At 37.9% G+C, this 19,150-nt stretch overlaps 1 protein-coding gene across 1 annotated transcript in view; it reads right to left on the reverse strand.

Moving 5' to 3' along the window:
* METRNL (meteorin like, glial cell differentiation regulator) overlaps window positions 1-12,934 on the reverse strand; it is a 34,063-nt gene extending 21,129 nt beyond the window's left edge. The window contains exons 1-2 of the mRNA XM_039335829.1: window positions 12,617-12,934; window positions 4,421-4,809 (exon numbers count right to left, since the gene is read on the reverse strand). Of these exons, the coding sequence (XP_039191763.1) occupies window positions 4,421-4,809; window positions 12,617-12,747 (520 nt within the window). The 5' untranslated portion in view covers window positions 12,748-12,934. The remainder of the gene's footprint in view (window positions 1-4,420; window positions 4,810-12,616) is intronic.
* Window positions 12,935-19,150: the final 6,216 nt, after the last annotated feature.

Raw genomic sequence — 19,150 nt, forward strand, 5'->3', positions numbered from 1 at the left:
CATTCTTGCGTGCACACTCCATTCTTGCATAGTCTCTGTAGTCTCTGAAAACCACATGAAAGCAAACCCTGTTCTCACATGATTTTCAGACACTCTGGAGGCCACACAAGAGCCCACCCCATGCTTTCAAGAATAGTTGTTGCATGTTGGTAAATGATGGCGTGTGATACATGTATCATAGGTTTGCCATCACTGACTTAGGAGAAGGATAGTATGACATTTATGGTTAGACTACAATGTTTTTTCAATAATATATAGCTGAAAAAATAGTTATACTTTCCTGTAAGGAAGTAGAACTGAATTATAGGATCAAAAGAGATCCTATACAGCTGGTAGGGGAATGCTGTTACTCAGAACCTGTTTATAATTTATCACATGCAGATGTTTGGAGAGAGAGACCATCTCATCACCAGCCCCATAAATCTTAACACTACACCTGAAGTAGTACTATACCCTAGGGGCATATTCCTTCAATTCAGCAAAAATCATATGGGAAATACTTGGTTATTATCCTTTAACTTGATTATGGTTGAATGTTGGCATTTATAAATTCCTACAACTACATTCTGGACATTAAAATATAGGAAGCCCATTAACCAGCAGAACCAGCTGCCTTATAAGAAACAGATCTCATCAAGATAGAAGACATGTTTGTTAAAGTTTAACTTGCCTGGTAAAAAAATATGTTAAAAAACCCTGAAGGTAACAGAGCTTTATATTTCTGAATTCCAGTAAATTAAGTTTGCAGACCTTGGCTCTGGAACAGGAATAGGTTTTTAGGGAAAACCAAGAACTTGAACATTTTTAAGCACTTAAAATACATGGAAAAAAATTGTCACAAACTAAAGTAATTTTTTTAAATGAATAAAAGGATTGGAATCCTTGATGAACAGCTGCAAAGGAAGATTATTCAAACTCAATAAGGGACCCCAACTTTTCTTCCTTTCATTAAAAAACACTCAGGCAGAACACTCTTAGAATGTGTATGTGCACAGTTGTTACCTTTGACGAATTCTTCACCAAAAGTCCTCTTTGTTAATTCTAAAGTGACTGATGAAACTGCACAGTAGGATTGGGGGGCAGAAAGGAAATTATACATTTTCCTAATTTTCTTCACAGTGATCAGAAATGCAGCAATAAAGTACTTGTCTCTATTTGAAATGGGTAAGTTGGAAATGCAGTCTGTTCATACTGGATTAGATTGGGAAAGACTTCACTAGAAAGAACAACTTTTGCATTTCATTTGTTCAACTTCCTGATGCAAACCTTTCTTCCCCACTGTATTATATACGTAGATAATTTAGAGTCCTGATCACCTGCTTTTCCAGCCCAACTGCTTACAGGACTTCCTAATAGTAGGAAGCTATTGATGAAAATGCAGAAAAGCACTTTAGCATGGCGTTTTTCCTAATGTCATGCTCATAGGAAAGACTGACAGAAGCAGCTAAAGGTGACGTGCTCTTCTAGGTTGCAAAATTTCTGAGAAACTCTTGCATTAGTTCTTTCTAATGATGTAATTTTAACCATAAGATAGCAAACTTCAGCAAACTAGCAGTTCATTTCCCCAGCTCTTGAACTGACATAGAGGACCCCAAGACATCACCATAACAATATTGCCTCAAACTCATCCTTCGATAAAGTGTGGTGAACTGAACAAAGGTACTTCTATCAATCACAAGCATAAAGATTTGTCGTCAAACCCAGCCTACAAAAAGTGTAGGAGTAAATCCATCATGGCTTCTTTATTCAGAGTTGTGTCTCTTCCTCCAATTTTCTTCTCAGCACTTTCAAAAACTGGACAATTTGGATAAATAATGCTATATAGCATAGCAGCTCAGGATCCAAGAGACACTCATTTGCAACACAATGTCCATGTGCTGCTAATTCAAGGGGCAGTGGTTTTCACAGGGTTACTTGCAAAGTTCAGACTGAGTAAAAATGTATAAGATAAAATGTATCAGTTAAAACCCTGGTCCTCCACCAAAAACAGTTTGCTTATGTGTTGATTCTCATAGCACAGTGTGTTATGACTAGGGGCATGGCAGGTCCTTAAAGTAGGATAAGATGATGCATGAACTTTGATCACAGCTGGATTAGGATAAGAGCAGAACAAAAATAAAGGCAGGTTCCAATAATATTATCTGAAAGTTTTTGTTTTTGTTTAAAAAGCAGTCGGTCTATTAGAAAAATAAAAACATTTGGGAAAAGAGCAGATTAACAATTTTTAAAATTGTCAAAGCTTTAGAGCCAGTTCCTTTCTGTTCTATAAAAAAAAAACAGCATGTAATAGTGGCAAATATCTGTAGCTTGGGTATAGAATGAGGAAGGAGATTCATTACTAGGCTAGGTAACATCTTCAGTGGAGTTTAGGGGATGCCAGTGTCAGTGTTCTTCTGTTTATAAGGGCTTTGTGTAGTCAGTAGTTCTTTTAATGATGAGGTCCAGCATGCTCTACTTGAGTATATCCATAAAAAGGGACAAAGTAACTATTTTTCTCATGTCAAACTAGGATCTATGCAAGCCTGACTTGGGCAAAAAAAAAAAAAACCAACCCACAATATACTTTCAGTTCTTCAAAAATATAAGGCTACAATCCTATCTGCATTCCCATGGGAAGAAATTCTCATTTAATGGATGTTATGATTGCACTACATAAGAGAAAATGGGACTTCAATACCAGGGAAAATACTATGGATACCAAGTTACACATCTGCATTCCAGGAGATGCATGCATAGCTGGAAAACTAAACTAGAATTTGGATTAAAAACAAAACTTTATGTCTAAAGAGCAATATCCTATGGGATAAAACATTTCCTATTTTGTCATTAAATGTTCACAATAAAATAAACCGCTGAGCTAATGTTTGGTTCAGATGTCCCAAATAATATCCAACAATCAGAATGACTGCCAGCTAAAGAAATAGAAACATGTTCTAAGAGATTTAGCCAGCTAAGGCAAATATCAATGAGAAATATGACAAACAGCATTTATATTGTATGTGACATGGAAAGCATGAAAAAAGGAGTTTGATTTCCAAAACAAAGATAAACCTTTGGGAAAAATTCTGAGAACACATTTTAAAATTGTGAAATATAAGGTGACAGACCTATTTAAAATATTCAACTTTAAAAGCATAAGACAATGCTGCTGAATTACAAATGTTTTTGAAAGCAAAATGTCTTAAGTTAGTTATAATGGCAAATGCGCCACCTGTCAGCTACTAAGAGACATTACAGTTCTATAGCAACCAGAGGTCAAGACACTACACATCAAAGTCAATACAAAGCAGCCATTTCTAATACTTTAGAGTTGAACCAAGTCAACCTTATCAGGAAAAAAATCTAGGGAAAAAAATATATACAACAAGACATTTTTGCTGCATGGATGAAAAATGGAGCCTGCTTAAAAATAAAGAAAAGCATGCCAAAAACTAAAAATAAGTAGTGTTGCAATCATCATTAATATCTGTAGTACATTCTACCAGAAGCAAGAGATAACTGTTAAAAATATAAATTGTTAGCTCTGAAAGACTGTTGAGGTCAACGGTTCTTTCACCTATCTACACATCAGTGATGGTCTCTAGGAAGGAAGTAGCACTTACAAGTGCCCTGCTTTCAGAGACATCAACAGTGAATGAATTGACTCAAAATGATTCTCAACTGCAAGGCAGTTATAATGTGTTTTGCCCCTCTCTGTATATAGGAGCTGAATAAGCAAAACTATAACTTACCACACCACACAACAAGGTATCACTGTACTGTGGCCCTTGTAGGGTGATAGAAAAATGGAAGGAACTATCATTCTTCCATAACAAAGATTAAATAGTCCAATACAAGAACAAAAACAAACAAAGGGAGAGGGGAAAGGATTAGCAACAACAGCCTGGTTGAACTGCTGGACAGGATGCATGGAACATCATAGGCATGTGATTTTAATATTTGTATACCAACTTCTTTTTTGGAAGTAAGATCTATATAGAGAACCAACCATGTATAAAGAAGCCTTAAGCCTATATACAGATATGCCTCTTTTTTAAGTTATTAAACTGGGACGAAACCTATCTCACCATCTAAATACATTCATAAGGAAAGCAGGAAAGGGAAGCAACCCCACAACATGGATAGACAGGTATGTGACTTGAACCTCAAGGTAACAATTGCAAAGCAAACATTTGGAGTTGAGCAAGCAAAAGATTGCATAGATAGACTCAGGAGGAGGACCATTAATAAGTTATTTATATACATTGTTTGTGTTTAAAGTTTTCAACACTTTTCCTTTGTAAAAAAAGAATAAGTTTAGAAGAGTGTCTGAACGGCCCTGGGATTGAACAACATTGTTACCTTTCAAGTACAAACAGAAAAGTGAATAAAACTGTAAATCAGATGCAAGGCCAAATAGAAGTAAAGTATCATAACTCACCGGAAATCATGTGCAAATCAGATGCCATCCCCTTGCTTATTAGTTCATACTGGAAGCCTGTAATCTTCCGACTAATGTCCTGCTGAGGGGTAGCCTCTACAAAAAGCCCACCTTGGTCAAAGTTGAAGCAATGTACTCTAGTAGGACTGTGATCTCCCTCTTGGGCCAGTAGTTTTAGTTCTCCAGTTTTTTCCAAATAAATATTTGCTCCTGCAGAGTTCTTATAAGGTTTTATGCAAACAGTCCAATGTTTGTAAGAAGAAGAGATAATATTGGGCCGCAGATTGATGATCAATGCTCCAGTGGGATACATCCATTCTATGGTTCCTTCAGAACAACGGAGGTAGACTTGTTCAACATCTTTTCTGTGGGACTCGTGAGTTAATCCACTAGGGGGGAAAAAAGAAAGAGACATTATAATAAAAGTGCCTTGATTTATTCTACAAGAATATTATATGCATTCAGACAAAATCCACTGCGCAAGACTTGAAAGATGATTGTGGAAAATGAAATAATGAAATAATGGCTTCAGGCAGACTTTTAAGAGTTTGGAAAAGCTTCCAATTCTATTAAGTTGTATTGGCACTTGTCTCCAATAGCCAAATTAATCAAGTCTGCTAACATCATGTCCATTCCAAACCATAGAGTAAGGTTCAAATTAAGACCTTCCATAAAATAAATTAAGCAACAAAGACCAAACTGTTTATGAGAAAAATGGATTAAACACAATTTTCAGCCTCAAGTCCAACCATATGTGACAATCCTACCAACCAACATGAAGAATGCATTTATGTACCATAACCAGACATTAGATTTCCAATAGATTATATAAAAAATGGTCAAAGCAATTTTAATAATATAAGTGTTAATGTTAATCTTCTGCAGAAATTTGCTGTGGGAGATATGATTTGGAGTGTGGAGAAAATACAAGGGACAAGACATAATTTTTATTTAAAATAAAATGCTTACCATACTGGAGATGCAACAAAATATACAGTTGAGAGGTTTCATGAGAAAACTCCAAGAAACTTAAATTTAAATCATTAGCATCCTCATAACATCACTTTACTGGCTATAAACTAAGGTTGTCAGTCACCTCAAGAGTTGACACCTTGTGAGAGAAGGAGCTAGTTCTTGACCTTCATGCTTCTCACTAATTTCAGAAATGCAACTCTCAATGGAACATTTGAGTTATTGCCAGTTTTAAGTGTTAAAAAAGTGACAATCTGTTGATGTGTATGGTTACAAGAGTACAAGAATGCTCTTCTCAAAATGTCACTGCATTGTTGTGGCAGCCAGTTAAACTCAGAACTGAATCAAAACCACTTCTCAAGGCCCCAACTGCTGATCCTACCAATTCTGGGTTCCTGATCATCTCCATTTATCAACTGAGAATTATAATTCAACCAAGCTTACATGACTGTTGCATGGCTAAATGCAGCCAGAATCGAACAGCCATAGTACAAGAGCTATAGTATTTATATAAAGTCCTACTTGAAAGTGTGAATTTGCTATTTCTTCACAATAAAGTTGATGCAATTTACTCAGAAGCACAATTTGTTCCAAAATACAAAAAGCTTTCCAGTGCAAAAAACTGAGTCCTGAATTAATCCACACATACAACCTATACTTTATCAATGGTCTTAATGTAATTTGTTGAGTGGAAGAAGTTCCCACTTCAAAATACTATGGATTATTTGAAACTTCTCCAATGCCAAAATATAACCTTTCAGTTTGAAAGAAAAGCAAGAGAGTATTCATGCTTTGAAGTTTTTAGCAATAAGTGACTCTGGAACTAAGCACACAAATACAGGTCTGCAAGCTTTTCTCGTGACTAAAAGGAAAGAGGGTGCATTGTTTTCATTGAAGCTAATGATATCAAAAAAACCATAAAGGAATGAAGCAGAATTGGAAAGACAAGCAAGTCAGGATACAAATCTACCAAGTTCCTACTGAATAGATGATTCACAATACTGAATGCATTTCAAAACAACTTGGGTTGACTTGGCTAAAAGCTCATGACCTAGTTAAAGCTGTCAGTTGGTGGAGATGGAGAGCTCCCTATGGCTTGGAAGATTTGCTGGAGACAGAAAACATCTGCACAGAGAGAGGTTAGATGATTCATTACCAGAAGGTGTTAAGAGGTCTGATGGACCAACAAATCTTTCTTTTCCGGATAAATATGGTGATATCAAGTGTCTGAACTAAGAACAAAGCTAAGCTAATCCACATTCATATATAGCCAGTTCCAGGACCAATTGCCAAATTATCTGATGTTCCTGTTATCTACTATATGTAAAGGATTATTTAACATATTATACCAAGCAAGTTAACTGCTCATATTTTGAAGCAAACCTGCATTTACTTTCAGGGTATGGAAAAGGCTATTGACACTTATCTTGTGTTTTACATATATAAAATAATGTTGGTTTGATTTCAAGCCAAGAATAAATGGCCAAAGTTCTTACACAAATAAGACAACCAAAATACTTACACAAATAAGACAACCAATACTTCAGCCCCATTTGCTGATAGAAGACTATTACATCCATGCAGTATTTAGGTTTTACCTATGCATGACCATAAGGCCATATAATACAATTAGGCATTTAGACTTAATGGAAAAACTTCAGAATTACCTAATCCCACCCACAGATAAGAAATTGCCTTGTTTACTTCCAAACCAAAACGAGACATGCCAATAGTATTCATTCTTACAAAGTGAAACATGCATTGACAGCTACAGTAGTTATAAATATATATAAAACTGTGGCTTCCCTTTTTGTTCAGAACAATGTTATTTATAACTACGAATGGAAACGTCAGGCATTTCTAAGATGGACCTGCTACGGGAACAGTGTGACAATTTAGAAAAAACAGGGTTGATTTTTTTTTTTTTAAAGAGGAACTTACTTTAAATTTGAGGCCTGGCATTTACACCTTTGTTATCACTGAAATCTTTAACAGATTAGTGGCAGCTTGTACTTTAGCCCTCATCTGCTGCCACAGTAACAAATATAACTTCTAAGGTTACACAGCCAGAAAAAATAGGCTATATTCCTGGATACAACGAGATAATCACTGTAAAAAAAACCTTTAGAGAAAAAGTCCCAAAATTTTGAAGAAGGGCAATTAGGGCTGGACAAAAAAGCCTTCAGAATTCAGAATTGTTTATGATGGCCAGAGGATACTGAAAATTGTAGTCCAATGTATCTGCAGAGCATACAGCTATCCTAGAATATGAAAAGCTCAACTAACTGCTCCAAACTTTTTTTAAAAGTCCAATTTTTTGTAAATGTTAAGGGAAAAAGAGAAGAAATATTTGATGTTGTAACCGGAGATTTGTATTAAGATTTTGTTATTGAACTATTATTATCCCAGTCACTATGTTGCTTTTTAAATATTTGAATGTAAAATTGGAAAATTAATAAATTATTTAAAAAGTCCAATTTTAAAAGCTAACAGTTCTTAAGAATTCTCACATACACATTAATGCCTATTTATTCATCACCAATGTTAACAGATTCAAGCAGAGACCACCAACTCATGTTAGACAGAAGAAAGGAAAGATATTTTGCAGCATCAGTATTCACTGCCAGAAGTCTCTGCTCATCTTCAAATAAAATGGCAAGTCCCTCTCACCACTGGCCCTGCTGAACTTGCCTTTCCAGAAGGCCAAGCTGAATTTGTGACCTTTATATATCCCTTCATATTCATTAGTTCATTCTTTTTTTATTATTTATAACAGCAGCCTACTGAATTTAATGAAGGCAATCTTGAAAACCTGAAGTTGTGTGGATTTGAAGTTCATACACCTTTAAGACACCACGGTTAGGAAACACTGGATTAAGGATATATCAGTGGTACTTGGGGGGGGGAGAGCATTTGAGAAAGGGGAGAGCACACACACAGCACTTGTTGGAACTAAACCAAACTTTTTTCCCCCAGGATCACAGAGCGTCTGTATTAAGAAAAACACAACTAGTTTAAGGAACTGCTGATAGAAGCTGGATGAAGCCCTCCATGAATACTGAGGACCTTTTGGCCCTTCAATATTAAAGTATTGCAAGGTACTATTATATAGTCCAACATCTGCCCTCGCACTGGTGGCCAGCAAAAAGCTTACTCAAAGCCCATGAGTTAAGAAATGAAGGCAACAGTCATCTTCTATTATTGCTGCTTACTGACCAGTACTTAGAACATCTATATGCCTATTGCTGGACATTATGCATCTTAATACATTTAGGAAGATAGAAGTAGCTATGTGGAAAAACTTTCATATATCCAAAATTACTGACAGGCAGGAATTCCAAGGAAGGTTCCAGATAGGACTTTCCTAGTCGTACCTGAAGGTGCCTGGGATGGGACTTAAAACCATGAAACTTTGGCTCTCTCTTATAACAATCTGCTGGCCAGAACAGCCTGACTTAAACCACAGCTAACTGTTTGGTCAATTCCATCTATTTTTTTTTTCAAACATCTGATGTTTTCTTGTGCAATTGCAAGTGTCAGCAAGCATGTGTCATTCCCCCAAATTAAAATATTTAATGACAGATTGGGGGGAGGGGAGAAGTGTTGGGCAAGCCCCATAACAGGGAAGTGAGTCATGCTGCTCTCACACACACATCCCTTGTGGCTGGCATTCAGGACACTGACAAGCCCAGAAGAGAGACTTCATTCATCAGTAGAGTAATATATTAATGGTTTAGTGTTGCAGCTGAGAGACAGATATAAATTGGGAATACTGCCACTGTCCTTTATTTTATGAAGTGAGTTAAGCAAGTCTTTAGGTTGACCCTCCCCCCCAATAATATTTCCATTTTATGTTATGGAGATATTGTTGCCACTAATTTTAGGAAGAGATAATCCAGACAAGGATATGGCCTTACCCCCACACAATCTCCTTAATAATCACACCCAAATCAAGTGTTATAGCTGGTCAGGAAGCTAGTAATTTTAAAGAAATCTTAAGAGATATCTACAAGCCAATGCCTATTTTCCAAACAGAGGCACATATATAATCAAGGCAATGTGTGCACATTTATGAACTTCAATTAAAAGGAAAATCAGGCATGAAAGACATTGTTAATGCAATACATGAGCAAACAGAAGATGGTTCCAAGAATCTCCTGTCTGGAATATCCTTTGGAATAACAAGGACACTGAGATACAACATACTTTCAACATCTATAATTATAGATATACAAAATAAATTTATGTAAACTTGTGAATCATGAAGTGTAGATTTTTTTATTTAGTGGCCACAGCACTTTTCTGTGAAGGAGTCTATAACTAATTTTGAGCACTAAATAATGCTGATGTTGAGAAAAGTTGGTTCTACGATGATTCCAACTCTGCTGCCTAAGAATTGTTTGCTTTGTTACACAAAGTAATTGCAGCAAATATACTATCAGGAATGTGGTAGCAAAACTGTAGATGTTCCCTGTACTAGCTACATTTTGTTTTAGGTACAGGTCTTATAAACTTATCTGATGACATTCAACATGTGATGCATGCCACTATTTTCAGGGACTTATCTTTCTAGATAATGGAATTATTTTGCTACAGGGCATGTGACAATTCTTAACAGGTGAGATAATCTGTGATATCTAGAGTATAAACTTTCCCCAAAGGATTTCCAAAAAAGGATTTTCTCTCCTGTAAAATAAAGCAAAACACACACACACACATACACATACACACACACACCTGAAAAATCTGATTCCCACCATTTAATCCTGGTGCTACTGCTCTAAATATTGCATCTTGTTTCCATCTGTTTAAACTTCCCAGTTTGCATAAATCCAAAGAAATTATTCACTGTCATTCCACTTATTTAAAAGCAATTTAAATTGCTTTGAAAACTTTAAATACGGGTTTCAGATGCACATCACTTAGCATCTTAAGTTTAATGGCTAAACTTTAATGGCTTAGCATCTTAAGTTTAAAGCATCTTAGATTAATGGCTAAATGAAAGCCTTTTCAGATCTATAGAAGATTTTTGAAACCCATAGGACAGATTTAAAGTCTAGGTAGTCCTCGATTTATGGCCACAACTGAGCTCAAAATTTATATTGCTATGTGAGACATTTTTAAAGTGAGTTTTGCCCCATTTTACGACTTTTGTTGCCACATTAAGTGAATCACTGCAGTTGTCGAGTTAGCTACATGGTCATTAAGTGAACCTGGTTTCCCCATTGACTTGTCAGAAGGTCCCAGAAGAGGATCACATGACCCAGGATACTGCAACTGCCATAAATATGAGTCAATTACCAAGCATCCGAATTTTGGAATTTTGATCACCTGCCTGTAGGGATGTTGTGACAGTCATTAAGTATGAAAAAACTGTCATAAGACACTTTTTTCAGTGCCCTTGTAACTTTGAACATTCACTAAATGAACTGCTGTAAATTGAGGACTACCTGTATTACTGAACAGTATGTGGGGGGGAGGGAATCAGGCACAGCAAAAAGATTGAATTTAGAAGTTTTAAAGTTTTAAAGATTTCACAACCATGACGATTAACATAACTGTGGCAACTAGGAATTATGGCCAAGAGCTTTCTGTTAGCAATCCTGATTAAAATCTAAAGTGGCAGGGGTGACATTATGCCACAGGTGTAAAGAGATTACGCTCAGCTCAGAACATTTATGAGATAGATATTATACAATATAGCAGGTGAACTCGAAAGGAACTCAGGAGAATGTTAACCATCCTCTGGAGAGCTCCTTGCACACACACACACACACACAGAGAGAGAGAGAGAGAGAGAGAGAGAGAGAGAGAGAGAGAGAGAGAGACAGGCTCGCATGGTTTCCAGGGAACAACTTCCCAAGGTATACAGCAAAAATCCAGGTCACCAATCTTAACAATTTCCGCAACCCCAGTTAACCAGAAAACAAACAAACAAACAAACAAAAACCAAACCACCCAACTTCAGTGGAATCCAAGGCGTTTTAAGGAAATAAGCAAGCCTGGTGCTAATTCAAGTGTTAATGAAAAGGCAGTTCTATTGGGGCGACTGAAAAAAATAAATTAAAAAAAAGCTACATGCTGCCAAAAAAAAAAAAAAACCCAGCTTCGCAACTTTGATAAGGGCGAAACAATCTTTTCAACATAACGCAAACACACTGATTAAACCCTTATCCATTTTTTTTCTCCTTCTCAAGGGCGGCTGAAAAAGCCTCCCGAGTTACGCTGAAGTTAGCACAAAAAGGTAGGAGGAGGTCACCGAGTTACAAGTATGTTATTCTGGTGTTGAATTGCACTGATGTGGAGGGTGCTGCAGTGGTCAGGAGAGAAACTCTACCTTTGTCTGCTGAGCGCTCTCCGGCTTCCCTCCTCTACTTCCCCCCCCCCTCTCCTTCGCTCGTTGCTTTGGCAATAAACTCATCCTGAACACTCCTGGAATGTTAATCAAACTATCCCTCTCCCCCTTCCTTCCAATAAATCAGAGCAAACAGCCGAGGGGAAAAAAAAAGATTTCTTTTATCCCTCTTGTAACAATCAAATCCATGTGTCCTGGAGCTTCTGGAGCTAGCAAAAGCCCACGCGGAACTATGCGCCCCCTCCCTTCCCTTTCCGAACGAAACTTCGCCGAAGAGCGGGTTTCGAGAACAGCTAAGGTTTCTTCTTCTCCTCCTCCTCCCCCCCCCCGCGCTCCCAAACACGCACACCCCGCAGCTCTAGGATGAAAGTGGGGGAGCGGGAATGGGGAGGAAGAGAATTAGCTCTCTCCTGGAGCCAAGATTTCCAAACTTCGCGTTTCGTTTGGCTTACGAACCCCACTCAAAACTCTCTAATCTCAACAGAGGGCAAATAGGCTTTAAGGGAAAAAATTGGGGGGAAGCAACCCTCTCTACAAAGTCCGGTTTCAGCTCTCCCTTCCCCCCCCCACCCCCCATAAGAGGAAGGAGAAAGAGAAAGAGAGATCCCCAAAGAGTCCTGGCTTTCTTTAAAAGCAGCGTTAATCGCCTCCGACTTAGCAACGCCACAACCCAGAGAAAGGAAAATCGGATCGAGCAAGGCGGGGGGGGGGTGTCCTAAAGTCTAGATTCCGCAGGAGCGCACCTTGGGAAACAGATCCCAGGAACGGGGATATGCCCGGACAAAGACCCAACCTTTGGAAAACACCTTATAGCGGCGCCAAGTCCGCCGATCCCACGCCAAACCCCTTTTGCCCGGCGAGCTTCTCACCTTCCTTTCCAATTGCACAAGTCGCTCGAGTATTGCGCCGTGCAGCCTCTGTCCAGTACCAAAAAGCCCAGCAGCAACAACAGCGGTGACGGCGGCGGGAGCAGCAGCCCGGGCGCCGGGGCTCTCCGCATGATCCCCGCCGGGCTGCCCTAGAACGGATCCACCAGCGGAGGGAAGAGGAAAGAGCTCGTAGCCTGCGCTACATGGCGAGAGAAAACCGGACCCGGAGCAAGCCGCTAGCACGAGCCCATCTCCGCCATCCGGCCACTCGCCTCAACAGTGCCCTCGCTCTCCTAGCCGGCGCTCGCTCCGCGTCCCAAGCTTAGTGGAGGGCGGGGAGCCGCTGCGCCTCGGAAACCACCCACTCCAGAGCCCGCGGCTAAAACCCGCAATGGATTTCTTTTTTTACGGAGCGGATTCCGTGCCCTCCTGGCCTTCTTAACCTTGCTTTCCTAACAAAACCCGAAAAAAAGTTCTCTCGGTTGTCAGAGTGACAGCAACCAGTTGAACACAGGTACCGACGGCTTTCCTTATGGGGCAACCTCGCAGACCTCTGTAAATAAGTTCTAGAGTAGACTGTCACTACTTCAGTTTGGGTGTTTAAGAAAGAGGAAGCTAAGAACATTGGAACTTCTGCTATGAGCATTTCTTGTTTTTTTTTTAATCGCACGTTGTTTAAAATAATAAAATTCAAGGCAGCCTATGATGTGAGACATGTAGTATGGAAAAGCTTTGCCATTAAAAAAAAATGAGAAGCAACTGTGAAGAGTTATCTGAGGGGAAATGCATGCCAACTCATAGCTTCCTTTGGTATAACTAGGGCAAGATGGGCCAAAATCCAGGCCTGTACATCACACACCCTCCAAATGTTCACTACAGGGGTCCTAAGCAAACAAATCCATCCCAGACATACCACAGCCCACTAGAGTAATGCTAGTCATCAATGCTTCAGTGATGTTTGTTAGTCCTTCTACTTTAACTATACAGCACAAAATGTAACAAAAGTTAGGCCTCATAGACTACATTAAGTATTTGAATTAGTTGCCATTTTCTACTAAACATTTCCTTACTTGTTAACATAGGACCTTTGAACATTTTTAAGTACAGTAATAATTTCTCTGAAAAAAAAGTCAATAAATATTACAATTGGCCCATGGGGGACAGAGGATTTGGTACATCCCTTATATCGCTCCTTTCAAGAAAAAAAATGATTTATTATACCCAAGCAAATGTTTTAAGCAACAAGGCTGCTGCAGAGTAAATTCCCTTATATCCCTGAAGACCTGATGGTGCCATGGTTAAAGAGGTATAAAATATGAAATTGCACCTGCTCAATGTCTTTCAATTTAAAAGATAGGGTTGAACACAGGTATGTCGAAGCAATTGTAATGCTAAGGAGATTCCCAGGGATTCAGATTCAATTACAGGTAGTCCTTGACCTACTACAGTTCATTTAGTGACTGTTTGACGTTACAACGGCACTGAAAAAAAGTGACTTATGACTGTTTTTCACACTTACAACCATTGCAAACTGACGGGCTCAAGGTTGACTTAGCTAGCCTTCCATCCTTCTAAGGTTGGCAAAACGAGGACCCAAATTGTTGGGGGAATAATGGTGACATACTCAGAGAGTGTTATTAAGCACTGTAGAGCAGTATATAAATGTAAGTGCTATCACCATTGCTATTGCAGCATCCCCATGGTCATGTGATCAAAATTCAGATGTTTGGCAATTGACTCATATTTATGACGGTTGCAGTATTCTGGGTCATGTGATCACCTTTTGCAACCTTCTGACAAGCAAAATCAACGGGGAAGCCAGATTCACTTAACATTTAACTAACTGCAGTGATTCATTTAACAACTATGCCAAGAAAGGTTGTAAAATGGGACAAAACTCACTTAACAGCTGTCTCACTTAGCAACAGAAATTTTGGGCTCAATTGTGGTCTTAAGTTGAGGACTACTTGTATTAATTAAATTAACCCCTCTTGCATTGTGATCGAATTCCAGTGAGGGTTGTTTCTGTGGTGTTGCAAAGTTTATTGTGAGTACCAAATTCCTATTTGCAATGGGAAGCCTTAGGTGTTTACGTGGAGGTGGGGGGGAAACAACTGATTCAACTCATCTCTGAGCATTAAATCTGAGCATCAGCATACAGTTAAGGAGAGGTGGTTTGACATGTTGCCTGCCATTCTGAAAAGCACCAGCATTTGAACACAAAACTGAGTGGGAATGAAGCTTTAGTGGTGTAAATGATGACATGTTTGTTGTGACATCATCATGCAAATGATGCATATAAATGTGATAAATCTATGTACTTGCCTTCAATTTTATAACTTGACTGATGCAAATCACTTAATGCATTGCTGAATGAAGCACATTTAGTGACTGGCAGAGAAGTTTCAATTTGTTGAACCTTATTCAGATTAAGATCTTCATCTTAAGAAACACAAATCTGGGGATCTTTCAGTATGCTCATATACTGTATTAGCCAGAAATATCAGTTCAACAGATAACATGTTCATTGGTATCAAAAATTGGTGAGAGATCTGAAAGAATAAGCCAAACAGAATCTTCTGGCCTTTCTTCCAGCAAATATTATCCATCAGGGAAAGGATGGCAGGTTTAATACCATGTAGGAACCTGATGCTAGAATAAAATGGATCAAAATAACTGGTTTCCACTTGAAAGTATTATATTCCACTATAAGAATCATATCTACTTACAAAAAAAGTACCTGCTAATTGCACCTATTTACACTGCTTGCTAATCAAATCAACCACAAGCCTCACTTATTGTACTAAACTATATCACATTTGTGGCTTAATTTTCATTCAGAATATTGTGTCAACCCAACCACTGTAGTTCATAAACTCAGCTAATTGGACAGACCCTTATTAAGCAAACTGTAGCTTGGCATGTGCTCATCAGTGAACAGATATTGATTTCTGCAGGAATAACTTATTACTGGTAATCTGCAAAAAAAAAATCTGATTCATCAAAGAGGCCCATTCTATTTCAAGCTCAAACAGAGAACTCAGTTTTTAATGAATAACTGATAGGTACAGTTTTCATCAAGGTCCACTTCTTCTGAATTATTTGTGAAGTGTGTACAACTTCTTCCTGGATATTTTTAACTTATATTTTATGTATAATACATGTTTGTTCACACACCTATCCATAGATTTCTGATATAAGTTGAATTATAAGCTGAGTTAAAGACCTGTTTCTGAACCAGGAGCAAGACAATTAAAATAATGTTGATGTGGAATCTGAAATTCTGAAGTTGTGATTGTTTAAAGTGTTAATTTTGCAATTAAATAGCATCAACAACATGCTCTTAATTTGTGCCCCAGTGCATCACACGAAAAACCTGATTGGCACAGGTATTGTTTAAAAACATCCCACTGGATTCAACATAAATATGTATGCTAAATAGCATGGCAAAAAAAGACTGGTAGAGAGGAACAAGTATGGCCATTTACACAATACCATTGTAAAGCTTAGCTGCAGAAGGATAATGCTATTCTAACCTTTTAACTGAACAGTGCTCTCAAAATGGGTTAAAAGGAAGTGAGAACTACATATCAGTTTTTAAAGGACATGTGTTAGAAGTCATTATATACAGAGGTCCTTTATAGGACTTCAGAAAAAAAATCTTATTCCTTCACTTGTGGAGCAGTTACTCACTAGAAAACAAACACCTGTTGCATATCTTTAGAAATATTTACTCAATAATATTACCTTAATTAATATGTCTAAATTGTTCCTTGTTGACCAGATTGCATCAAATCTGTAATAAAGTCACTGGAGGAGAAAGGACAAAATGTCTGAACCCTTTTCTTCCAGTTTGGAGGGGGGGGGGGAATGTTGAGGAGGAGATTTAGAAGATTCTTACATTATTTTAAACCTGTTCGGTAGTTTAAGTTATCTGTGTGTTTTCTTTTGTTTGCTATCACACCTCTAAGAGAAGCTGCATTTAAGTCTCAGCATTTGCTGCCAGTTTTCAACACTGTGATAGCAATAGCAATAGCACTTAGACTTGTATACCGCTTCACAGGGCTTTACAGCCTTCTCTAAGCAGTTTACATAGTCAGCATATTGCCCCCAACAATTTGAGTCCTCATTTTACTGACCTCAGAAGGATGGAAGGCTGGGTAAACCTTGAGCTGGTCAGGATTGAACTCCTGGCAGTGGGCAGAGTTTGCTGCAATACTGCATTCTAACCATTCCAACCACTATGCCATCTTGAATGCTGGAAGGTGTTGCAGAAACAAGGCAAGCACTTGTAGGGAATGAAACTATTACTAGGGATGACTGCTGAATGAATTTTTGTTTTAAAATCCTACTAGATTGTTGAGAGAAGTGATAAAAACAATAACAACAATTCGGACTATAAATCCTATTATCCCTACTTGCTGCTTTCAGTGACCTGCCAACTATGGATAATGAGGATTGAAGTCCAAAAAATATGGCAGGTACCACCTGAAAGAAGAGCTGAAGGAAAATCAATGATTTATTACCACAATAAGTTCACATTCTGAATTTAAACAAAACAATGCTTAGTATGTTTAAAATTAGAAATGTCACTCCCAAATAATATTTTCCAAGACTTGTCTTAAATTAACTACTTCCAGGCAAGTATAAAAGTCAAACAAATCTTGCCATCAGTACTGTATCTTATTCTCATAGCATTGAAGTAGTAGCTAGGAATACAGGTAGTTCTCAACTTACAACCACAATTGCGACTAGGATTTCTGTTGCTAAGCAAAGCAATTGTTAAAGGGAATCATTGCAGTCTGGTTTTCCCCATTGACTTTGCTTGTTGGACGTCACCTAGGAAGGTTGCAGATGGTGATCACATGATCCTGGAATACTGCAACCATCATAAATTCCTGTGCCTGAATTTTGAACATGTGACCCTGGGGGTGCTGTAAGAGTTGTGAGTGCAAGAGAACAGGTTGAAAGTCACTTTTTTCTGTTAACTTTTAATGGTCACTAAACAAATGGTTGTAAATTGAAATAGTCCTCAATTTACCTGTATTACCTTCCCCCTCCCCCTCACCAGCACACAGATACACGAAGATTGACAGTAGCATCCCAAAGCTCGTGAAAACAGTGGGGAAAACCAACTGCAAAACTATAGTGTAGTTCATCAGTACTGGTGCAGTTTTATAAAGAGCCCATTACACTCCTGGTGGTATTGTTGATACTTGGGAATACAGGTTACTTTCTTCTGGTTTGTGGATTATGTTCTCATAGTGCTTAGGATGGAATAGGCTTCAATCTTATAATTGTATGAGCATCTATTTGTGGATTTTTTTTCCATGTCAATTTTGTATTGCAAATTATGGTTTTTGTTTGTTTGAAAAACCAAATCAGTTGATTGCAAAGTTTCAATGTGGCTTACATTTAATTGCATCAAATGATAATGCAGTAGCTGAAACATCTAATTACCAGACAAAAACAGTATCAAACAGCAGCATTCTGAGATGAAATATTACACAATACTTTGTTTTCTTGGGCTTGTCTCATAATGTGAATTTGCCTTCTCAGGACTTTAATTTTCTTTTCAAAAATGCTTTATATCCCACAAGAGTCTGGCTGTAGGAACGAGGCGGAGGAGGAGGAGGAGGAATAAAGTAAGCACATTTTGTTACAAATAATATTACATGTATTTACTTAGGGCAGTGTTTCAGAGTTCACTTTTAAAAGATTGCTTATCACAAACATTAGCCTATGTCTTAATTCCAAATATTAAATAAACAGACCTGGTCACTTGAGTAGAATGCAGAAAAACTCTCAGAAGATTACTATGTCTGATTGACTTATACGTGTTTCCTTTCTTCAAGGTTTTCTATGAAATTTTAATGAAACAAAGAGGGCCAGGCCTAGTTTGTCAAAGTTTCATAGAATCTCTTATATGCCTCTTATATTTTAAACAGTAACATTCCTATAAGTAAATCACTTCAGCTCAAGAGCACTTACTATCTGACTTCTCCTGCGTTTTTTTCACAAGTGTACATACAATCACATATAAACATAAAGGAAACTCAGAGAAGCAACAGTATCCAGGAGGAAAAGGGGGTGTCTACAAAACTCTAAGCGTGACTTCATAATCCAAACTGGCCTTTTCATACCAGGCAATGATTGGGATGTATTCCAGAGGTGTGGAATGCATGTGCTAGATTACGTGCTGAACTAAGCTGAAGAGGATAAATGGGCTCATTGAAAAATATTAAATGGGAACAGTGCAAGTTTTACTTTAACTACAAATATTTACAGAATGAAAAATGGTTGATTAGCATATTGCCATCATCACTTTAACAACAGACTCACATGAACCTATGGTAATCAAGATGGAGCAAGGAAAGAGGAATTGTGGTTCACCAATAAGGAATAGGAAGCTGGAAAAACTGTGGGACAGTTTTTCAGAAACCTAAACAAAACAAGAGACTTTGGATTTCAAGGCCCCAAATAATGTAATTAAAGCAGCCTGATATTCTCCAGTTTTGTTAAAGTTGCATCTTT

Source organism: Crotalus tigris, unplaced genomic scaffold, assembly GCF_016545835.1.
Source record: "Crotalus tigris isolate CLP2741 ecotype Arizona unplaced genomic scaffold, ASM1654583v1 scf7180000017662.1067850, whole genome shotgun sequence".
NCBI classification, from domain to species: Eukaryota; Metazoa; Chordata; class Lepidosauria; order Squamata; family Viperidae; genus Crotalus; species Crotalus tigris.